This window comes from Epinephelus lanceolatus, chromosome 2 (assembly GCF_041903045.1).
Source record: "Epinephelus lanceolatus isolate andai-2023 chromosome 2, ASM4190304v1, whole genome shotgun sequence".
NCBI classification, from domain to species: domain Eukaryota; kingdom Metazoa; phylum Chordata; class Actinopteri; order Perciformes; family Serranidae; genus Epinephelus; species Epinephelus lanceolatus.
In genome coordinates this window covers 42,576,213-42,597,156 of record NC_135735.1, presented here as the reverse complement: position 1 = coordinate 42,597,156, position 20,944 = coordinate 42,576,213, and the positions used below count along the sequence as shown (strand labels likewise).

At 40.0% G+C, this 20,944-nt stretch overlaps 1 protein-coding gene across 2 annotated transcripts; it reads right to left on the bottom strand.

Moving 5' to 3' along the window:
* Positions 1-302: 302 nt before the first annotated feature.
* Positions 303-20,399, bottom strand: adgrg1 (adhesion G protein-coupled receptor G1). 2 transcript variants are annotated; one of them, XM_033630099.2, is made up of 15 exons: positions 20,159-20,399; positions 10,640-10,712; positions 8,634-8,929; positions 7,616-7,802; positions 7,341-7,386; positions 6,948-7,062; positions 5,209-5,331; positions 4,850-4,966; positions 3,877-3,919; positions 3,640-3,746; positions 3,286-3,401; positions 2,913-3,175; positions 2,727-2,826; positions 2,201-2,475; positions 303-566 (listed from the first exon to the last, which is right to left on the bottom strand). In XM_033630099.2, the coding sequence occupies exons 2-15, from the start codon at positions 10,701-10,703 to the stop codon at positions 439-441; spliced, it is 1,980 nt and encodes a 659-aa protein (XP_033485990.1). In that variant the 5' UTR covers positions 10,704-10,712; positions 20,159-20,399; the 3' UTR covers positions 303-438. The 2 variants fall into 2 exon arrangements, with proteins under 2 accessions (XP_033485990.1, XP_033485997.1); XM_033630106.2 differs by having other exon boundaries at positions 2,913-3,172.
* Positions 20,400-20,944: the final 545 nt, after the last annotated feature.

Here is a 20,944-nt window from a genome sequence, read left to right as displayed (position 1 = left end):
GTGTCAGGTAAATACGTTTTTCCAACCTGATGATTTTCATCAGGTTGGATCTTAGAATGAATTTCCTGTGTCTTTTAAGGTTCGGGTCCGTCATCTGGGACCCGTGAAGACCTTTAATCTCCATTCATGTGCTTTACACTTTTGTTTGTTATACCAGAGGACACCAGGAGCATTAGAGGCACAGTATGTATGGAAAGCTTGCTCACTGCTTTTTGGAGTCACTCTTCACTCCGCTCAGCTTTTCCAGCAGTTACCACACCTGACAGCTGAATTTTACCTGAAGAAACAGTGACTCTACAGTGTAGCAGCGGTGGAACGGTCTCCATTCTGTCATTTACTTTGATAAGAAGACCGTATTTTTACATAAAAAAAACTTGACTGCAGCAGCTTTGATTTGCTTTATGTGCCATGTTTTTTTTTTTTTTTTATGAAGTCTATCTAACTCTTCTCCTGGGCCTGTAGCATGTGTTGCCTGGTGGACCCAGTGCTGGTGCTGCCTAGAGAGGAGCCATCAGCCTGTTTCCGCATCCGGTCCAGCGTGAAGAACCGTAGCATCAGCAGGAACCCTGGGAGAACAGATCCAGAACAGGTTTGGCTTTATTAGCTGTCACAAGATGTTAGTACATGTATCCTAAAATGAAAAGCATTTGCTCTGTTGATAAAGGAAATGTTTGCCTGCCAGGTATCTCTGGTTTCAGTCCAGAGTTAATCAAATAAGAACCAATTTTTTGTTTTTAAACTTTTTACTTATTGTTTTTGTTGTTTCATAGAACCAAGTTTACGAGACTTATTAATATGAGACAAAATAATGTGACAAAAATAATTATTGCTAACAAAGACCACCTATATATTCTATACAGTACACGTCTATCTGCTATCTATACACTACTCACAAGTTTCTGTAGACATTGCGCAGAAGACAACGTGCTGCTTTGATCAGATTTACTTTTAGACAAAGGCTAGTGTTATTTCACTGTGATAAATAATCTGTGTTTCTGTGGGACCACATCAATTTATTTGGAAGCTGATCTTTTTCAGATCTGCTTTTCTTATTTTTCTATGGAAAGTACTTAATGTCTCATCATTGTATCTGTGAAGATTAAGTTTAAAGAAATCATTAGACATAAAGATCAATGTCCCTCTATCTAACCATATATGTCCTTCAAATCTGTCAGATGAAGCTACCGCTCAGCCAAGACATAGTCCAGCACATAACCCCATAAAACCACAACTTGTCATTATGCATTTTGGTTTTTGTAGAGAGGAACACAATGTGTGAGTTTAAGATGGGCTGGCAGGTGGATTTTGTTTTGTTTGGACAAAGCCGGGCAAGCTGTTTCCCCTGTTACCAGTCATTATGCTAAGCTAAGCTAACCGGCCCCTGGCTGCACTTTCATATTTACTGTACAGACATGAGAGATGTCTATTTCCCAAATGTCTAAGTACTTCTTTACATGTTTGGTGTGCATAAGTCAGCATACAATACAAATTCCATCCTCAATAAAACTCAAATGGAACAGCTGTTATAAGAGGGCCATGCACAGTGTGCATAGACCCGACCAGTTATATCATTATGCTGTCACATTAGCTAGCTGGCATAGAAAATTCTCTCACTGAACTACCAACATGCAGCAAAAATGGGGTTAACAAGTTGAAACCCGAATCAAAAACAAGCATCCTGCATGTGAGAGGAAACAGCCTCTCTTCTGATAGGCACCAGTAACAGGAGGCCTTGATTAACCACGGCCATTGTCTCATTCCCACACTGATACAATGGAGCACTGGCTCCACATAAACAGTCACCAATCTCTGAGCCAACAATGAAAATACCCCCAACTATATATAGTTAAACCTTGTGTGAAGGTGGTGATGATAAGCTGATGATAAATGACAGAAATAGGTAGCTTGTCTTGGTTTGTTTCATGTTTTTCCCCTTTGGATCAGTATATCTGTGACCAATTGACAAATATGTGTCTGGTGACACAGTACAACACCTGGAAATACAAGCCTCTGTCCTGCTCTGATAGTTCTGTTTTATGCTCTTTTATAAATGAGAAAAAACAGTCTACACAAGTTGATAGAAGCTGGCAGCTAAGCTCCTCCTGCTATGCAAAGCTGAGTGTAACAACATGATATAAACCCCAAGCTCAATCTGAAGTCTGCATGTTTTTAACTGGCACATAACACCACGAGCACAGACCTTGAAATGAGTTGAGGATGCAGGAGAGGAAGAGAATGAAGTCAGAGAGGGGTCCAAAGTCCAGGAAGGTCAGACCCCAAGTTGTCCCGAAGAGACAGCTGAGGCCCCAGATGCTGAGAAAAGCCACACGGTTCTGCCTCCATTCATCCCTGGTGCGAATCTTCCTGTAGACCAGGAAGAGCATCACAATGCCCGTGGACACCAGGATGGCCAGGATTGTCAAAGTGGTGAAATAGTGGGCAAGCCAGGCCTGACTGGTGTCTGTCATCCAGCACCTGGAAACACCAAATGTTTTAAAAGAGGGGAAAGCAAATAATCCTACAGAGGACTAATAAAATGCCAGAATAATGTTAAAATTATTCCTGTTTTTCTGAAACAGACATCCCACCATCCTCCTGCTAAAGACTATTGTCAAAACATGTGGTGTGTGAAATTGTGATTTACAGTGTTTGCTTTTATATTTACACTGTTCAGGCACTGTATTTCTCCCCAGAAATATGTAATCTAATGAAACAAGCCTGCTTACATCAGATAAGGATTGTGAACGTCATCGCTTGGCACCACCTCCCTCACTCCGTAAATGCCACCGACTGCAATTAGGATGATCACAGGAACAGCAGGGAGAACTGGAAAAGAATTTTCAAAGGTCATACCACGTTAACCTTAAAGTGCCATGACGTACATTTTTATAAATATTACTTGAAACACTCACCAAAGCCAATCAGGTTCCATATATAGGGCTTCGGGGAGGGGATGAAAATCATGTAGACCAACCAGAAGGTATGAAAAATTTCTATGCCCATCCAGATGAAGGAGCTGAGAAGGGTGTAGTGGAGGCCTGCCCCCACCCAGACACATACACTCTCCCCTCCCACGTTGGCCAGGACTCCAGTTAAGAAGAAGAGCAGGTTGAGGGAGGCAAGAGACACAGCTAGGCCTAAGTGGATGGGTATGGACTGCTCCTTACATCGCCTGCTACAGGGAGAGTAGAAAAGAAATGAGTAGGTTCCATAATTGTTAAAGAAATATTATATAATGTATATCTATTTTAATAAACTGCATAAGCGCTCAAAAGGCAGTATTACCTCTTCCTACAGAGAAAAATGATGAGAGCGATACAGCTGATTACAGACACAGCACAGCCCAGGGATGTAATGGCGGTCAGGGCCAGGAGGTGGCGCACTGGGCGAGGCTCCATTTGCTGTCAGAGGTCACAGAGCAATGAGCCACAAGGCCTTCAGCCACCAAAATGTAAGTGCGTATATGTTTTTTCTCTATGCATTTTTTGTGTTTCTTCACTTCAGGTTAATACGTGTGATAGTCTCTATATATGTGTGTGTAAACTCATAGATGTTGATTTTTTCCCCCACATTGTGTCACTTTCTCTGTTCAGTGTCGTGTGTGTGAAAACATAGCAGTGTGTCTGCGGCACGTCTCACCACTAGCACAGTGAAGTAAGTCAGATGGTTACAGAGGCACTCGGTGTGTTTCGCTCCTTTCTGTTTTGTCTTACATCCATCAACCAACCAATTGACCTGCAATGGATCTGCACAAATACAAATAAAGATTTAAACAAACTTAATTATCATCTATGGAAATTATAGTACATAAACACAGAAATCTGCACATATGTTGAAGGAATATTGTTTTTAAGGTTAGTTCTAAAGGGTTCCAACCTTTCCTGGTGTCCCATGAAACACATTTCCTTGAATGCATTTTCTGAAATAACAAGGTAGAGAAAGGCGTGAGCTGTGATCACTTCCCATTAAGATGCTGCACATTTTTGTTAATATTAAAGTTTCAAAGTAACCACTTTATTCAGTAGTAGTAGAAAGAGCCGCCACTGTAAATAGTCACAATAGTTACTTGAGTCCAACATGTAAAATCTGGTTTGCTGTGTGTAAACACATCACAACAGATAGTGGAAGTCACAGTGTAATATTAATAATACAGATCAAGTACGGCAATAAACTGTGGGTTTATGTGCATGTGTGCATTACAGAGAAGAGGCAACAGACTGTCCTACATGTATGAAGAGTACCATCTGTTTTCGCAAGACGTGAGGTAGGAAAAGAAACCTTCAAGTGGTTTCTGTGTTGTCTGCGTTCGTAAGGTAAACTGCCTGAAGCAGACGTCATGAAACTAAAAAGGAGCATCTTGTTTTTCTTTACAGCATCTGCAGCAAACCCACATTTGAGAAGTCTGTGAAAAATATCCGACTGTACTATTCGTAAATGCAGTATACAGTGGGGGAAGTAAGTTTTCAAGGCGTCAACATTTTTTCATTAAACATATTTTCAATGCAGCCACTCACATGGACTTTACACCAGACATTGAAGTTATTCCACTTCATTGCATATAACTTATTAATGTAAAATAATGTTGTAATTATTTATCTGTGTAGTTTTTTGAGTTAATATTAATGTCTGGTGTTCAATTCATGTGAATGGCTGCATTGGAATTACATTTAATGAAAAAAAAACCATTTATTTCCCCTACTACATATCTGTGGCTACCATTAATTTAAATCAAAATTAAAAAATTAAAAATCAAAATTAAACTTAAAATTTGACAGTATATATTTTTAAGATATAGCAGACTTTGATCATTCCAACACAGACAAAGGGCACAACAAATACACAAACTTACAGGTATGAAATCATGGTGAAAGTCAATCCTAATTGGCTCGGACAGATCAGCGATGACCTCGTTCTCCACAGTGATTTCCACAACATCATCAAGAACCCTGTCATGCTTGTGACCATCCTGGAACAAACACACGCACACACATCTTTACCTGTCCCCTGATATAATGCAGCCTACATACTGTATTTATACACAAAGGAAATGGTGCATTTTAGTATAGATATTATGTCGGTGAAACTGGTGTTTTATTACAAAGTCTAGTCTTGGATCAAGAAATTTGGTGCACAGGAGGAAGGTACATGAAGTCATACTGACTTCTTTTGTCCTCTGCCCGTGTTGACAGAGGGCAAACAGAGCCTCACCTGGAACAGGGAGTTGTTTTGGAAGAAAGTGCAGACTACTTTGCTGGTCTTTTTTGCAGCTTTTTTTAGAGCAGGGGGGAGGCAGACAGTGGTAGTGGTCTTCACAGATACACCTTTAGGGGCCTGGAAAACAGAATATACACAGAGAGAAGCCCACAGTTAGAGAAGGCACAGCAGGGTGTGGGTCAATTCATTTTCAAGTCGATACATGAACAGTGAGCAGGAAAACACTATACATGAACTGAGCATCAGTTCTTCATTAATTTATCAAATACAGGATGTAGGAACATTTTCAACCAAATAAAAAAGTTCCTAAATCACTGACACGACTTGAACCTCTCTGTTGCTCAGCTTGTGAGCGTGCATCACAACCCTATGCTGTACACAGCTGTAATTAGTAGATCTGCATGTGGGATTGCTGGGTACATACACAAATGACCCTATTTTAAGATACATAGTTTAGAGGGAAAAAAGTCAGCATTCAAAATCCATCCTGTACTTGTCAGTAAAATGCAGCTATCGTTCACTTTCATGTGGTTAACCTCTCACCTATTTTCTCAACTAAATCACCACCACCCCCGACTTAAATGAAAATGTTAACACAGTTACTCATTCACTGGGTTAAAAACCTGCTGTTAAGGAAGCCCCTGATTAAAAATGGACACGTATAGTTACAGGAGTGGAGCAGCCTACTCAGTTGAGCTACGTTATACTGCGGTCTCGAGACAAGTCAGTGCAATGCTTTCCAATGCTGTCTGACCACTGCTAAGGGGGAATAGACTTTGAGTGAATACATGAATATATGAGTTATTTTCTGAATCAATAAATTTCTCTGAACTGAACTGAGAGACTAAATCCTTAATTATTGATCTCGGAATGCTCTCGTAACTTCACATGTCACGTTTGCAGCAGCTATGTGCATTGTACACAAAATAACTGGCCAAATGTTTGCAAGGCTGGGGCAGAGGTGCATGCCCAAAAGAAAAAGCCCACATTCCTGCTCAGAAAGAGAAACACACCCACATTTAAACATTATGAAAGACTTAGAAATTAACAGGTTTTTGGATATACTCAAATATAACAACTGTACGTAAACAGGAATGTTAGTGGAATATTCGTTGTCATTAGACATGTAAACAGCTTAGTGGGAATATTGTCTCTTTCAGAATCAGGGAAAAACCAAAGTAGTATGTGCATGTAAAAGTAGTCACTGATTGCTTATAAATCCCTATGTGAACACGCTGCTGTGTTTCATGCGTGCTGATCTTCCCTTTTATTCTATGGTTCCAACAAAACAGGCATAAGAGCATAAATAACTTATGAATTTGAGTTTCTGTCTCAGAAGAAATTTGCTTCATTTTTGAATATGCAGCTTAAATGCAACTGAGACGAAACCAGTGTGGTCACAATATTGCTGATGTGGTTTGTGAAGGCTGCAGCGTAGGCTAACATGTGATACGAGACAATTAAGTGTAAATTCTAAAGTTCAAATTTAATTCTTGAGCTAAGACATGGCAGTTTATATATTGGTATGATGATATGTTTGAAAGCTCCAGAACAGCTACGAAATGGACCTTAGGGTGAGACTTTCTTCTCCACACCTTCCCAAGGTCAACCTTAGCCTTTAAACCAACAAGTACAAGCATTTTTTAAATGTGCTCAAAAAAAGCAAACATTCTAGCATCTGCAATTCCCACACATCTGAGCAAACTTTAACTCTTTTTGTTTGTTTGTCTTACAGGTGATGAGATGCTGTAACCCCTGAAATCGTCCTTCATCTCCACCTCAGATCTGCGAGCGCAGGGATGCTCAGGACTGAGTCCAATCTGGATGATATCCCCAGTCTCGTCAGTCCTGGATACACACATCAGCACACACCACCATGATATTAAGTCAAAAACGGTGGTTTCAATGGTAATTTAAAAGGCAAGTTTATTTTTGCTACCCCGCCCTAACAGAGTATAAAGTTTAGCTTCCTGTTTGTAGTCACAGTTCCCTTGATTACATAAAGCTTCACAACAGTGGCCTTAGCAATTAAGACAAAGTCATGTGAAAAAGGATGTTGACAAAAAAAAAACAAAAGTCTACAGCAGTAAATATGATGGTGCATTGAGAAAAAGAGAGGAAATTACATGTTGACTTGGGTGGATCCCTGGCTCATTTGATCACACAATACCGCTGCAAGAAAAGCAAAGTTTGGAATTTGACATGTTAAACATGTGTCAACCGTGACACTTAAACAGAAATGTGACTCTAAAGTCAGACAACAATCAATTTGTAAACACTGACTTAAAGGAGCAGAAACAATACTAAAACAAATTTAAATTATGTACAGTCAGTAAAACCCTCACTTGCTTAATATATTCCATTTACAGACTGTACTATAGATCACATTCATTTTACGTACTGCAGTTGACGGATTGTGCCTTAAAGTTGTAGGCTGTTCGGATTTTGTCGGTGACAGGATCAGTTTTGACTACTGCATCCTTGATGCCATAGGTTGCTTCAGGTGCCGTAGAACCATCAGACAGATCAGTGCAGCAGGAGCCCTGCATGCTGGCAGGCCAGCACAGAGTAAGGTTCTTTGCTTCAACCTGTACAACAAAATAATATAAACTAAAATTAACAACTTTCATTAAGCTTTTTAACCAGTATCCAATTAAGATACAGTAGCATAACTGCAACCAAAACTCTCTTCACTTGGTAGTACTTTTAAATTTTACACAGTTCATATACATGCATTAGTATAACACATTTCTATCACTATCACTTTCCCAGCTGCAGTTACCAAGAGAAACCTTCTACATAACAGACTGTATGATGTGTCCTTGCCATCCGCTCACTTTGAAAAGTTATTGAGTCAGATAATGGGAAAAAAATGGCAGGTGAAAAACTTGGGTTATATTCGTATGCCTCAAGAAAGTGCAGAGGACAGGAGGAAAACCAACAGTGTCATGTTATTTCACACTAGTTGGCTACTTATGTCTACTTTCTTATGTTCAGTGACAAATGAAGCAGTAAAAAAATGCTTACAAGATGTCTTAAAACAATCAGTGCAGCTCTGGATGGAAATGCAGCTTGTGTGTCTAATGTGTCACTAGAAGCCTGTCAGTCCAACGAGGGGTGACGCTGCACCAGCAGAGAGAGGGCCCATCCTAAGGAGGAAAGCTGACTGCCCCTCACCATTGCTTCACAGAGAATGCCCTTTCCCCCTCAGTTGTCATCTAACCCCTGACCCTAACCCATGAATGGATTTTTTCAAAGAAATGGGGAGTGAAATAATTTTATACGGAGATTTGGTAATTGTTTCTGTCAGCCAATTACTCCTTTATATATTTTGATCTCCCTCCTTTCTCTCAAAAATAGATTAGGAGCAACCTCCTCTGCCTCTATGGACCAGCCTCCTCCAGTTTACAAATCCTCACCTTGCCTCCTTTCTCCTTTGTCTGATTCACTTGCAGTTTCACCTGGTCCAGCAACGGCTCCCAGTACAGACAGAACTGAGTTTCTTCCCCTGAATAAAGCCCAAGATCCTTGAGAAGAATCACTTCAGACCGCCTACACTGAGCTGTGATCTGCCCATCGATGGACAGAGAGCTCTGATTAGCTGAGATGGAGATCCCACGACAGCCTGTGGAGAGGCTGACATTCAGGCTTGGGGAGTCGTTGCCGTGGCGCCAGGTGCCACAAAACTTCCAGTCCAGGTCATTTGAACCTAAACCTGAAGGAGACAGAAGAAGGCACACACTGACAAAAGGTGGCTGGATGTTTGGTTTTACTGTAAATATATCTAAAATACTGTAGCGACCCTGGGGCAGTGGTGAGTGTGGTATTAGTGGAGTCAGATGTCAGTCAGTGTGAGGGCTGGAGATTGGTGGAGCAGAGAGGGGGAAGGCTGTCCCGCTGGAGGGGGGGGGGGGGGGGGGGGGTGACAGTAGAGGAGTCAGAGTTTTGGGACGGAGACTTTACGTGCTACCCCTGGAGTGTTACTGGAGTTTTTGGAGTGATCAAATAAACTGACCTTTTCCTGAACGCTACTCTGGTCTCCTGCTTGTGAGTGATTCACACTAAATAAGACTAAATAAGAGCTGTGGACGCAATACTGAAACAAACACTCGAGGTTTACACACAGATGAACTCACACTACAAAAATGGTCATCATGAACAAGTAATCTCTTTCAGTTCTGATTCAGTAGCTGGGTTTCCATGAAATTGTCACATTTTAAGCAAACTTTTGAAATGTTGCAAAAAAAGAAATGTGAATTTGGTGTGTTTCCATCAACAGCTGATCAGTCATGTGAGTTTAAAGGTTGCTTTGTCAGAACTTATTCAGAAAAGGCGTTTCCCTATCTTATGCATCAACTCTTTTTTGACAGAAAGTAAAACCACCTCAAGCAAGTGAAAAATGTTTTGCGCAATTCAGGAAGTTTTATTGAATTTTTTTATTGAAAGTTTCCATAAAACTTTTATGATGCAACTTATCAAAATGTGCATGAAAATGGTATTTTTATGGGCTAAAATGATGCTCAATAACATTTTGGACTTGGAAAATGACATTCAGAAAAAGTTCTCGGCTATCATCAAGGTTATAGTACACGTCTTCCTATGGCGGTGTGCGGCAAGTTAACAGAATGCCAAACTGTCTTAGGTGAGGACCTCAGTGCTTGCAGGGAAATGCAGAGGTGCCTCTCGCCATGGCAACAGAGTAGAGCCCTCTGTGTGACACATGCACATATACGATTAATTTACAGGTGCAACTTGAACTTAAATATGTGTGCATGTATTTGTGAGCATGTAACACCTATGTTACACAGGCTGGTGTTTCACAGTGAGTGTTTACTAAAGGTGATTTACACCAACAAATGTGATTTCTTAACATAATTTACTAAACCTCAAAATCTTGACCCTTAATGGAGCCCACACATCCATTTTAAGATACTGACCCTCAAACAGTTCTTGCTACAAGTGAAACTGCACTGGTGGCAAGTGGAATGTTCCTAATGTCAGCTGAATATTTTCCTATTTTTTTAGGAGGCACTTGTACGCCCACAATGCCACACTTGTCATGAAATATTAAACATAACACAATACAGCAATTAGATTGTTAATTACGTATTTGATGACAAATATATGTTATCATGTGTGCCATCATACTGTTACTTATATGTACATGCAGAGACGTTATAGCAGTATTAGGCTGCTGTGTTTTGTTCACAGACATGCAAATGTACGTTGCAAACGCTTCACAAATCTAATCAGATCATCTTCTCTACAGAGGAAACGTGTGGTGTCTGTTTGAAGTTTCTACCATATGTTGTATTTGAATGTCTCCACACATGATAACGTATACTGCGTATAGAAACAGGCACAGAAGAGCTACAGCGTGTTGTGGATTTGTAACAAAGAAAATTAGGCTAAAAGAGCTTCTTACCTGTAGAGATGAGGATGATCAAGATTAACAAAACCCTCAGGTTATCTGTCAATCGGGGCTCCATTGGTAACAGCTGTCATTGAGAAACAAAGAAGGAGAAATGCAATTGTAAAAGAGGAACCAATCTGTAGTTTATTCCTGCGTAGACAGGGAGTGTCAGCAAATTAGAAAGCCCATCCCTGAGACCGGCTGCTGATAAAGTGGAGGATTAAATAAAAAAGCATGGTGTGCATTTGCTGCTAAATTATGACCGTAAAAGGCACATTTCAGTGAACCACAATCATTCTTTCAGTGTGTAAACACACATCCTATATAAAACAAAAAGTCCATATCTAGAGGCAGCACAGGTTTAACATGACACGTTTTTTAATGATACTATTCTTATCCAGACGCCTGCTTTCTTATCGCCTTACTCTCTTATCAATGAATACAAATGCGTTCATGTTCACAATCCACACAGGGGCCTTTCTGTGCTGTTATCAATGGAAACAGTCTTTCCCTTTAACTGGCACACATACGTATCCAAACACACACACAAACACACACACACACACACACACACACACGCACCAACAGTTAAGTCATTGCATCCCCCTATAGCAAGTTGATGTTACTCACTGCAAGGAAAAAGTAACAAAGCTGATATTGACTGTTTCAAAAATACACTGCAGACATTAAAATATTTTGAATAGAAGAGAATACGTTTCCTTGACAACAAAACTCCACTTTGCATCATTTTTAACTTACTGAGAATCATGTGAGTGTTGCCACACACCACACAGCATGTGTCAATTAACCACACACACGCACACACACACACACACACACACATATGTGACTTTCTGTTTTCTCAATTCCTACCAAACTAGCCAACTCATTCGAGACAGTTTTCATTACACAGATGTTCCAGGTTTACTTGTTGCTTGCATGATAACTAGCTTACCAGTTTTGTCACATTCATCCGTAGTCACACCTTGCAATTTAAAATACAACCAAAAAACACTGCATTGATGACTGTGTGGAATGACTTTACAGTATATGTGACACTGGTTACGTGTGTAGACATGCAGATGCTGATTATGAAAGGGAAACAGAGTAGTCGCGGTTGTCTCCGACATAGCAAGAAGGGAACCGGTTGAACCACAGACAAACAGAGAGGCAGCAATGGAAAAAAAGAGACAGACATAAAGAAAGGGAGAGAAACATATCAAGCTGCATCGCCTGGGGGGGTCAGCTGGCTATTTATAACTACGTGCGCTGAAACACACACCTGATACTGGAGAAGGACCTGAGTCTGTCCTAAGGACAGTCTGATAAACAAACACACACACAGAGGAACGGATGTTAAAGCAATACAGAGCAACATGCTACAATGAATATGTGTTATATGTGACACTTCAACACTTTGACAGATGGTAGTAGCTTGCATGTATTTTTAAAGGTAAATATTTCAACAGCATCACTCATTGGTATTGACTGTTTACTGTAATCAAACTAATTCAGGGACCAATATCTTGCTTCAAAGTCATTTTTAAACAAAGTCAGCAGTGTTACCATAAATCTCCCGAGGATACATGATATTGCTTGCTAACCTTTAGCTGATATAGCATTTGCATACCTTCTAAAATTCATTTTTCTGACTTTAGGTCACTGAAGCCCATTCAAAATAGGTTTGACATATGGCTTAGCATCATAGCAAAAGTATTTCAAAAGTGTCTTTAAATGTAATGTTTACAGACAAAAAAAAATGCAATTTGTTGTTTTAAATATACAGAGTATTACTTATTATGTGGATACATTTTTGACATTTATGATAGATTTTTCACACAATGAGAAAAAAAGTGTTATTCAAACTGGGCTTGAAACCAAGAGGACGCGATTAGACAGCAGCACTAAGTTCATCTATTTCTGTGCCCTTAAACTGTTGCCAAAGCTCACGCTATACATTCATTTTTTATGTCAATTTTCTGTCTTCAAAGATTGTTTAAAAGGTGCTGCTCTGTGGTCTGGAAATCATGACGCCTCAGTCTTCCTCATAATTAATCTGTGTGATGTTGTGCATTTTGAACGTGCAGTTTTCACACCAGGCCTGCAGTATTGTTAAGCTTTCTGGATCAGAAAAACCTGGTTTAGGATAAACTTGATTTGACTGGCTCATTTAAGCCACACTTTCAAAATGAAAGAAAAACAGTACTGTTAAAGTCTGCACTATACATTAACCACATAGTGGTTTCATACATCGCATTTTCTCTTTCACACTGACTAAATCCTGTGTGTATGTAAGTTGTTCTGTTGCAATCACCATAGACATGACAGCATACTCATTACTTTTTTGGGTAAAATTAACCAGTACAATAGAGTGTGAAGCAAATTTAAATGATGATTGACAAACTGAGCTCAGAAATATGGCTGTATGTATTCTAGGGAAAGTGAGTATTAACTGATACAGTGACATTAGCCCTTTTTAGATAGGAATTGTGCAAATTTGCAGGAAAGCCCAATCAGTCTTCTTTCAGCATTGGCAGTATAAAAACAAAATCGGCCTACTTTTGTTCATACAGAATGCGCCTTTTTCAGGGCAATGGGAGGCATGAGCAAGTAACAAAACGTGTAGCTCAGCGTGTGACGTAAACACGGCTCCGAGGGTAGCCGCAGCTGGTCTGTCCTTTGGCGATTCTCTAATAAGCTGGCCCGTCCTTCACCGTCCCCATCATCTGATGGTTAACGGCCTCTTCATTTGCGAGGGCAAGGAGGGGTTAAGTATGTGTTTCCCTCTTGCTATTAGCTGCTCATTCCTGCTATCAGCTGTTTCCTGTTAGTCCACCGCCAGTGGGTCGCACGTGTGGCATCATCAACAGCCCCTCCCGTGGCGGAAGGGCGCCTTGTTCTTTTTAAACCAAAAAGGTTCCGCCAATATCTCTACCCTACAAGGCGGAAAACATTCACCGAAAATCTAGCAGTGTAAAAGGGGCTATTATCTTTCTATTATTATACATACTTATATACTGCATACTGAAATATACAATTCTATAATACCAAAAGACAATACACCATAATAATCTAAATCTTAATACCATTTAGACTGCTTTCACTTCAGTCAAAGTGCATGCATATTGTGTGAAACTGCAGCATCTCAGTACTTGATCCGGCATGACTGGTTGCTTTGTGGTTTTGACACTTCCCTTTTTTCTAATTTAAGTGCGACAATAGAAGTTTTGGGGAAAAGGTGCTAAGGCGTAACTTCACAGTGGTTTTGTGATGGAACTTATATATTATACGCACACACACACAGGCACACACCTATTGTCCTACAGAGCATAGTGGTTCAGAAGCTACATTGGACGTAACCTGTGACCAATATCATGGCTCAGCTGCTAAAATAGTTTAGTAAAAAAAGTAATGGTGGACTGGCTAATACTAATTTTTTCCATTGTTTACAAATCAGCGACTTTCGACACAAAAGGTTTGCTAATTTCCCAACTATCCTCCCATTATCTTGTCTGGATCTTTTGTTAAAGGTCAATATGCTAAACACACGTAGAGTTTCACTGATTTATACTCAGATCATGGATAGATATAATCCCTCTTTATCTCATATTTAAGAGGAATGGGAAAATGATCTGAGGGCCTACTATCAGGTGAGGAATGGGACATGGCTCACTCTAGGGTTCATTTGTCTTATATATGCTCAAGGCAAGCCTTGCAGGTCTAGTGTGAAGGATTTAGTGGCATCTAACGGTGAGGTTGCAGAATTGAATCTTGTCCCGTGTGCTAAGTGTTTGTTAAGAGAACTACAGTGGCTGATGTGAAAATGTGAATCGCCTTATCGAGAGGCAGTGTATTTGTCTGGGCTACTGTAGCACAACACAGTGGATTTGGTGGAGGAGAAACCGATTCGTATGTAGATATAAACAGCTCATTTTAAGGTAACGAAAACACAAGAATTCTTCGTTTCATTTGATCATGAATTAATGAAAACATAGTTATGAATATTACACACCATTTCTACACGACTACAGATTCTACAGATGCCCCTAAATCCTACACACTGGACCTTTAATACAGTTATGACAGGTGCAAACAGACCCCAGTGACCCTCTACCATATGTGGTGGTCTTGCCAAAAACTTGTCTCTTTCCTGGTCATCCTTTTTTGACACCAGTTCCAAACCTTATGGCTGTAATAGTATGCCTAATTGCTATTTTAGGTATATCCTCAGTTCCAGATGATTCCAATCTCTGTGCTCACTTCCAGCCTTTACCTCTCTATTAGCTAGACTCTCAATTTTATTTGAATGGAAGGATGCAACCCCTCCATCACACAGCTAGATTATAGATATGTTGCAGAACATCGAGCTGGAAAATCAGAAATCTGAAGCCCCCTTAAAAGCTCCACTTAGAGATTTTATAAAACCTGGAACCAATTAATAAACTATGTAAATAGTCAACCTGGCCTGGAGCGCATACCTCTACAGGTGGTCTGTCCTATATGTGCTTGAATACTCTGTGATGATGTTTGTTTGTTTTCTGTTTTGTTTTTTGTGATCTGTCTGTTTCTCTTGTGCACATATTTGTACCGTAGCTTTTAAAAAACAACAACTAGTGGTTAACATTTACACGCGTTTCAAAATATTGTCTACAGCTCAGAATTGGTTTAGGTCTGTACACAATCATGCAACCGACAAATGTGGTTTGCAGTCTACCATGCTAGGACATGCAGAAACTTGATTTGGTTACACCATGACGTACAAATACCAGCATGAACCTACCTATCGCGTAAAGGTGGGCAATGTTAATTTATTATACAAACACAGTATATGTATTACAGTTAAAATCTATGTTGTCTAACTGTACATATAATTTTTTTTACTGTTTCACTTGTTATTCTAAATTAACTACTGGACATTTAGTCAAATGTGGGGAAAAAAGGAGAATATCTTATCTTTTTTTTTAACTCAAATTTGAAACTGCAGAGTGGTTAAAGCTCATTTAACAGATCAGTTGAATTCTGACTCAGATGTCTCAATCTCAAATTCCTCCGACATGATAATGACAATAAATATAAATTGGGATGTTTTCAAAAAAAGTTATCAGAAATGGTGTTAAACTGCCTGGGTTTGGTGATAGCAGCGCATATTTAAAAACACATTGGCTAAATTTAGACCGAACCAGGACTACGCAATTGAGTTTTGGGTTAAGGTGATGACACATAATTCAACAACAAGGTCCTACAACAGTCATTCAGCATCACACTGCTGCTGAATTCACCCACAGCATTAATGTGTGACTCACGTAAGCCCTGACCAGATCCTTCTCATGATGGCTCTCTGACTATAGACAGAGTATTGATGATAGTTGCACTGAGGGAAGTGGCTAGTGTCACCCCCACCCAAAGCTACAAGTGAGAGCACACAGTGGAAGGCTCAGTTCTCCGCAAATGTTTGAGAGAAGGCGAAAATGTCCCCCACCGACAACACAAAACCTTCTTGTATGTGCATATACGAACGTCTGTGAAAAAGTGTTGCCGCTACGTAGAGGGTACAGGGTGTATATGTATGTGCATTTAACAAAACTTTTCTTTTATGTGGGGCTTGATAAAAATATTATCTACATCTCAGACCATTATAATCTCCCTCTCTCACACAACGTTTTAACTTGCTGAAGTGGCATGACATGTAAGCTAACTCTCCCTCTACCCCCACACCCTCTCTATTGTCCCTGCACAGCGCCCAGGCATCAGTTCAGCACAAGAATTTCCCCTTTTCTTTCACTTCCCAGCCTCTAAGTGGGTGTGCGAGAGGCACTGGCCAAACATTGGCAAAAATGGATGTGTGTGTGAGATGCAGACTGGAACGCTGCTCACATACCGTAGACTTAGTATGTCTCATTTTTTATTACCAAGCACACACTCATCTTGAAACTTACTGCCTCACTGCACTTGTCAGGCCTACACCCATATAGGATGATATGGAGCCCTGATGTGTGTTTAGGTGTGAACGCATTCAAGTCCTCCAGCAACCCTTGCATGTGTGAACAAGACAGGCCCCATCAACCCCTGACCTCCTAGTCTGTCACTTTGTTTTCCAGTAAAATTTCTCATGTGTATTCCCATCTCTGCATCATATAGGGGTCTGACTCACACTGTCATCTTCACAAGTCTATTCTGACCGCATGCTAAGTAGAATGGCAGCCAAAACAATGTGTGAGACAGACAGCAGATGAGGGTGACAGAGAGTGGGCAAAATATCAACTCCTCTTTTGTCTGAGCCATTTACAGATCTAAAGCAGTGAAGCACGTTTTGTTTTTGGGGTGAAATGTCTGAAAAAGTATTGGATGGATTGCCATGACATGACTTTGGTGATTTTGTACTTTTTGTTGTGCTTTTCTACAAGCACCATTATTCAACATTTTAATTTGCCGAGTGCTTTGTTTGGTTTATGACCAAAGATTCATCAACTATACTTTGTGTTTAGTGGTATGATCAGCATGTTAGCAAATGGTGGCACACTAATACACAAAACTAAGATGGTTAACATTAGCATGTTAGCACTGTCACAGTGAGGACCTTAACATGCTGACATTTGCTTTAAACTCAAAGCACTGTTGTGCATTAGCCTCACAGAGCTGCTTGCATGTCACAAACTGTCTAATAAGATGCCACAGGCTTTAGTTGTCCAAAATACAAAGATAGTTAAAATAGAATTGTCAGATTTTACTGTGAATGTCAAAAGGTTGATTTGGCTTCTCAGCTACGGCTGCACTTTGGCTATACATTTGGTGATATATATGACCTGTTTTCAGTACAGTGAAGCACCTTCAAAAAATACCACTTCCTGCCCTTTTTAAGGTTGTTGCAGCATCTGAATGTCACATTTTCTGTAACTGCTTTTCATGTCTGTCCTTCTTTGTTGCTGACTCCTCACCTCAATAAAATTTTGACTCTTTTATTTGTGCTTTTTGTGTCTCAGGATTCTTTTGAACAAGTTGCTGCTTGCACTGAACTTTTTTGGTTCAGCTAACAACAAAGCCTGACACAAAGAAAAGTTTACATCATTATCTTGCACATGCACTCACAGTAGACTGAACTTGTAGCTTAGATTTTGTCTTGCAAGAGTTTAAGTTTGAATGTACTCCACTCCTCTACAAGCAGCAGAGTGAAAGAGTAAAGAATGTGCATGGAAGCGTAATTCAAAGAACAAAAGCTGCTCTTTGTTGACAGGCCTTAGAGCTGAAGTGACAGCGAGCGTGAATAAGGGTCAAAGACCGCTGGCTGGTTTGGAGGCTGTTTAAGCCAGTGGTCAAAAGACACACACATGGATACACATACAAATAGCTCTCATCCTCCGAAAACACTCAGCCAAAATGACAAAGAAAGGATGGATGTTACAGACCAGTTTGAACATTTATATTTTCAAATTGCATTTTGCTTTATTATGTTTCATTTTGAGCTCTTAAAGGGTAAGTTGGGTATTTTTTCAATGTGGAGCCCATTTTTCCGTGTTCTCTAAGCGAAATAATTTTTTTTAAATAGGTCCAGTACTGTGCAATATGTGTTGTAGCAGGCAGTGGTGAACCAAGCTGCAATGAAACCACTCCACCACCACACCGTCAATTTACGTCCACTCAAAGAGTTTGTACAGTAATATGCAAGCCAGTTATGTTGAGGAAACTGGTGAGGAAACAGTCTTTCACTTTTAGTGCTGAAGTAACACATTAACCTCAGACATCTTTCTGCAAAAGCAGTTGCTGTGAGAAGACTGCTCGGTGCTACAATGTTATGCATTGCTGCCAACATGGTTACAAGATAAGAGTTGAGTTTGTTTTCCTGAGGCACAAGGAGAGCCTGGCATGCTATGGCTGCTGGTTTACATGTTGATTTACAGCATATGAACACTTTAGGACTTGTGTGTGAAAAAGGCAGGCTACAGTCATACACTGAGCAAACACTGAGGAAGCTTCTGAAAGTGAGACTCATAACATGCAATGGAAAGTATTCATAATACCTCAGACGTTTCTTCTTACCAGATGCAACAAACAAATAAAACCCAGCAGAGCTGTGTCAAAGCAGGAATGAGCATCAAAGTCCCCTGCACACAAAGGTTTCAACTTGACGTGGAAGACTAAACATAATATCGTGGTTTTGGAATTTTCCCTAGGCTACATTTGTGTTATGTTCTTGCATTCTTTGCAATAGCACCATAGTGATGCAGTGTGCGTGTTAGTGTGTATGTGTTCCTTTATCTGTATCTTGCTTTGTCTGTGAGGAAATTGGAGGAGCAGGTGGAATGCTGCAGATATTTCCTTTGGGGCTACGAACAAATCAATAAAACAACACACACACACACACACACACACACACACACAAAAGCCAGCATGTTTATAGTGGCCTTAGGTGTGGGTCATGAGGCTCAGTTGGCCATCAGGGGCTTTCTTTTCCTCATTATGAAAAATGAAGTCGGCACAAAAGAGAAGTTTTTTGCAATGAGTCACACATCCACTGCAATATTTGCATTTCAAGGGATGGGGCATTTAGAAAAAACCCCTCCGCTTCACTTTCAGTTTCAGACATCAAGCGATCGGTGCATGTGCTGGTTTACAAATGTCTAAACCGGTGCAATGCCCAGGATTTTTTTTAGGCTTTTTCACACCATGTGTTTTTTTTTAACTGAGTGAAGTCTTTTGATTGTGCATCTCGGCACAGCCAGGAAACCGCATGATACAGCTGTGAGAGAGCAAGGTAGAGCCTTAAAGTCCCTGCTGCCTGACTCATGTCTGACTTACAACACCTACCGATATCAATCTAACACCATCTCATGATACGGGTAGACATAAGAGGACGAGGAACATAACACAAGAATAAGTTCAGCCCTCTGTAAACAATGACAAGGATGCCTTCATGACCCCACTGCCAAAATCATCAAAATAAAAACATGTTATAAATTAATAAATAAGATCATAACTACGTGGGTGCTGCATTTAACACGAACAATGGAGGGATGCAAACCGATTTTTATCTATGAACAGTCTTATTATTGATTACATGTTGCCTAGCAACTCCATTTATAACTATAAAAAAGCTATGTAGCTACATGCAAATTAAGTGACCTATAGGCAGCATCAGGTTCACCTCATTATCACATTATTCAGAAGATACGCATTTCATAAATTATTGAGGCTAATACATTCTTAAAACAAAATATTTAATAAAAATAATTACTTAACAATGATAGCAAAATATTTTAGGGTCACAAATGGAGATGCAAATGAATATCAGACATTTAATAGGCCAATGATTTTATAGCATTGTAACGTCATAGCCTAGCTTGTTTCTATAGAATAACCTTTTTCCTGGGCTCACTTTGAGGACTTTTTCTGTCCTTTTTCTGTCAGCAGTCGCTGGTCTGGTGTCCTCCTGTAGACTCAAAGATTCCTGATGCCCAATGCCTCCAGTTAAAACTTCAACCCACTGTTACACACAAACTGGACCCAGTATGAAATTGAAAAAAAGTAGCTACATACCGCAGTGACAACCTAGGATGGACGCTCAAATTCAGTCAACCACATGAACCAAGGGAGAACGGAGGGAGAGAAAAAACTTAATTCGTGTTCACTTGCAGTTTCTCATGTCATTTATCACGTCTTCAAAACACTCAAGAAGGCTGAAGTTATTTTAAAAACGGAAAAATCCGAAGAACAAGACGCCGGGCTGAAGCGTTGACAAACGTCGTCACATACAGCCTGCGCTCGCGAAGGGACTGTCAGCGCACGCGAGGTGTGAGCGAGAGCTGATGATGAAAAGGAGAGCCGTTTCCGGTAATGACTTTCAAAATAAGTCAATAAACGCTGGTAGAGAAACGAAGCACTCTTACATTTAACAGGGTATTTATAATTCATGTAAAAATCTGCTCCAAATCACCTCTCAAATGTTTTAATTAGCCTACCTCAACCTGAATCAGTTTATCACTTCTACAAAACTGTGCAGGCATAAATATTTTAGTCAATCATGTGCTATGACTTATAAATCTATGACTTAATAAATAAAAATACAAGAGACAATTACAGCGTATTTATTGGGGCAAACTTTAGCTAGAAATTATTCTGTGCTTTCTGTGTGTGTTATTCGAAGGGTATTGTACCTGGCAAACATAGCTCTAGTTGCGCACACTGACAGCGCATAGCTTCAAACAGTGAATTGAGCATTATAACAACTTATGCTCATTGTAAAATTGGGTAATTTTCTGATTTTGTATCTGTGCAAAGTAGCTAGTTGTTGCATCACCATTTTTCCTAAAAACCTAACAACTT